General features: G+C 62.1%; 1 protein-coding gene across 1 annotated transcript in view; it reads left to right on the top strand.

Moving 5' to 3' along the window:
• The window catches only part of ASPG (asparaginase homolog (S. cerevisiae)), a 30,225-nt gene extending 27,037 nt beyond the window's left edge, over window positions 1-3,188 (top strand). Inside the window, exons 13-15 of the mRNA XM_006879161.1 lie at window positions 1,818-1,904; window positions 2,758-2,857; window positions 3,105-3,188. Of these exons, the coding sequence (XP_006879223.1) occupies window positions 1,818-1,904; window positions 2,758-2,857; window positions 3,105-3,188 (271 nt within the window). The remainder of the gene's footprint in view (window positions 1-1,817; window positions 1,905-2,757; window positions 2,858-3,104) is intronic.
• The last annotated feature ends 368 nt before the right edge of the window (window positions 3,189-3,556 follow it).

Raw genomic sequence — 3,556 nt, 5'->3', positions numbered from 1 at the left:
CACATGGGATCCTGTGTCCTCACCCCACATGGGATCCTCTGTCCTCACCCCACATGGGATCCTGTGTCCTCACCCCACATGGGATCCTGTGTTCTCACCGGACATGGGATCCTGTGTTCTCACCGGACATGGGATCCTGTGTTCTCACCGGACATGGGATCCTGTGTCCTCACCCCACATGGGATCCTGTGTTCTCACCCCACATGGGATCCTGTGTTCTCACCGGACATGGGATCCTGTGTTCTCACCTGACATGGGATCCTGTGTCCTCGCCCCACATGGGATCCTGTGTCCTCGCCCCACATGGGATCCTCTGTCCTCACTCATGGGATCCTGTGTCCCCCAACCCTTCTGTGATCTATGTCCTCACTCTACATGAGATCCTGTATCTTCAACCCCACATGTGAGCCTGTGTCCTCCCCTCTCCACATGGGGTTCTATATCCCCACCCCCAGATGGAATCCTGTGTCCCCACCTCCCTGTGATCCCGTGTCCTCACTCCACATGTGAGCTGTGTACCCTCTCAATGCAGCATGGGGTCCTGAGGAACTGCTCAGCTGAGACCACATGTCCTCAACTCAGTTATGAGTTCATCTGAGGTCACATCACCCTTTGTGAAACTGGGGTCCACACTTGAGGACCCTCTCTCAGGTGTCCTAGGAGCAGGACTTGTGGACCTCTGCTCATGTCTCAGTAAATGTGGGATGGGTGTTGGAAAGTAAGGGGTGAAGGAGGGTGCAGGCCCTGGCACCTGGCCTCTGGTGGTCTGGGCTGGGACTCAGCCGGCGTCCTGGGCCTGGGTGGTGCATGGAATGAGCTCACCCATCCCAGCCACATCCCCGCCCTGGCACCACACCCCCAAGACCGGTCGGGCCTCTCTGACTTGCTCATCTCTCAGGGGCTCTCAGACTTCCCTCCAGGTCCCACTGCTCAGGCTGGTACAGGAAAACCAGCCCCCTACAGAGGGGCCCGCAACACTGCCCACTGGGGCCCCCTGCACAGGCTGGTACAGGAAAGCCAGTCCCCCCACAGAGGGCCCCTCAACACTACCCTCCAGGACCCACTGCTCATCCACGTACAGGGGAAACCAGCCTCTTACAGAGGGCTCCTAGGGCCAATGCAAGGCCAGACCCTCCTCCGGATGTTACCTAAATGGGTGGACCGTACAATCTGTGTGTGAGGAGCCCTTGTGGTGTGGACCCACTGACAGTGGGCATCATTCTGCCCCCTGACAGCCCAGGGCCTTTGCACACATTCCCCTGGCCTCCAGAGAATCTTCTCTGCCCCGGCCCCCTGCCTCCAGCCCTGGTCACATGGTTCTGCCCAGGTTCCCATCCCAGACCACCTCTCGACAGCAAAGCTTGGGCTTGGCTGACTCAGTTTCCCCAGACTTAGCCCTGGGTGGTGTCTGGGACACTGAATGGGCATCTGATGAGAGCTAGCCACCTTGGAAAGAATTGTGGGAAGTAAGGGGTGAAGGAGGGTGCAGACCCTGTCTCCTGGCCTCTGGTGGTCTGGGCTGGCCAGGTCATCCTCTGGGGTCTACAGGATGCATCACGTCATTGAGAGGGAAAGGGGCTGCTTAGGGGGGTAGTGAGACCTTGGTGGAGGGGGTGAACCATGGGGTCCCAGATGGACCGTGAGATCTCTGGCAGGCCATGGGGTGTGGAGGGGCCGTGCGATCCCAGACAGGCCATGGAGTCCTGGGCAGGATATGGCATCCCAGGTGGGCCCTGGGGTCCTGGTCAGGATATTGGGTCCCAGGCAGGCTGTGGGGTCCTGAGGAGGCAGGTGTGTAGCTCATCTTTTTCATGCAGGCATCCTGAGGTCATCAAACTGCTGCGGGCAGCCGGGGCTTGTCTGTCCGTCCAGGAGTTGGAGGACGTGGGGACAGAGTTGTGCAGGTGAGGGCTCACAGCACACCTGGGGACAGGGACTTGGGACACAGGCTGGAGGAAGGCTGGGCCCACAGGGGTGAGAGTTTAGGAGCTGGAGACCCCCCTCTCTGCACACAGCTCCGCCCAGACCTGGGATGTGAACTTGTCCCACTTAGTGACACCTGGGGAAACTGATCCCGGAATGTCCCAGGCCCTCCGGGCTGAGCTTGGGACAAGGAGAGAGTTTCTAAGGGGCTTCGGAACCGGAGGGACGATGAGGTTTGGGAGAAGCAGGCCTCGCTGGGTTACCTAGCCCTGCTGGGGGCCGCTGCTCCTCCCAGGATCCCTCCACACTCCCTGCCGTGTGGTGCCAGGGTAGGGGCGGGGGGGGAGAGGAGGGGACGCCTTGTGCCACCCCCTTACTCCCCAAGGTTAGGGTGGTGGATAGGAGATCCTGCGGCCCCCACCTCCCCACCAGGGTCAGGTTGGAGGAGGGGAGTCCACGGTTCGGGTGGAGGAGAGGAAGCCCTGTGCCTCCCCCCTCACTCACCACGGCAGGGGGGGGGCCCTCTCCCAGCCAGGACCACCTGTGCACTACCCCTCTTGGAGCTGTCCTTCCAGGTTGTGGAATGAACTGGGGCGGGACTCCCGGCAGGTGGGCGTGTGTGCACCGCCTATGTGTACATCAGTGTACACTCACATGTGTGGGGGGCCCGACTTAAGTCACCGGCACACCCACTGGGTGAAACCAGACTCCACGTCGCCTGCTGGCCAGAGACTCCCGCCCCAGGGCCGGCTGCTGCTGGGTCAGCCGTTTGGGCTGGTGGAGGTGTTGGGCGGGGGCTGGCCGTCCACAGGTCCTGACAGTTCTCTCCCCCAGGCTGGCCTCCCGGGGGGACGCTGAGGGCTTGCAGGCGTGGTGGCATGCAGGGGCAGACCTGAGGCAGCCGGGCTACGATGGGCGTCACGCCCTGCACGTTGTGAGTGTTCCAGTGCCTGTCCCCTGCCACCTCCTCCAGGAAGTCCCCCTGGCAGTCCCTCACCCCGCCTCTGCCCAGCCCCAGTGCCCAAACTCCTCAAGTGCTGAGTCGTTTGGGGCTCTTCCCCCATCTTGAGCCCCTGAGGACAGGGGAGCAGATGCACACTAGAGGAACAAAGCCACAGTGGGTGCCCTAGGGGTGGGCAGGGCTGGGGGGCGTGGTCTGGAGGCAGCCCTCTCTCCTGCAGGCAGAATCTACTGGAAATTTGGAGTTACTTGAGCTCCTGCGGCAGTTCCTGGCCAAGGCCAGTCCAGCCCCCCAGGCCCCATGAACCTAGCCTGGGCAGTGGCTGCCTGTGGTAGGTGCCCAGAGGAGGCTGGGAGGGGCATCAACCTGGAGTCTCAGGACAGGTTGCACCGAGCTGTGACAGAGCCGGCAGGGGGCGCTTCCCAGAGGGCCACCTCAAACCTCCAGTATCTGTCCCACAGACCTGCGGCTGTGACCATCCCAAGAAGCATTGGAGGACTCTAGTCACTGTGGAGACAGAGGGCCCCCCATGCCGTCCCCGCCTCCCCCTTCCCGCCCAGGAGCCTGTCTAGAAGGCTGAGCTGGGTGGGCAGCAGAGCAGACCTTCCCCGACAGGGAGCAGGCTTGTCCATGAGCCCTGCCTGCGCTTCTGCTGGGCCAGTGGACAGCCCT

The sequence above is a fragment of the Elephantulus edwardii genome, unplaced genomic scaffold (assembly GCF_000299155.1).
Source record: "Elephantulus edwardii isolate Elephantulus edwardi_28Jun2011 unplaced genomic scaffold, EleEdw1.0 scaffold00002, whole genome shotgun sequence".
Taxonomy (NCBI): domain Eukaryota; kingdom Metazoa; phylum Chordata; class Mammalia; order Macroscelidea; family Macroscelididae; genus Elephantulus; species Elephantulus edwardii.
The sequence above is the reverse complement of the archived record's forward strand: the minus strand, read 5'-3'. Positions and strand labels throughout refer to the sequence as shown.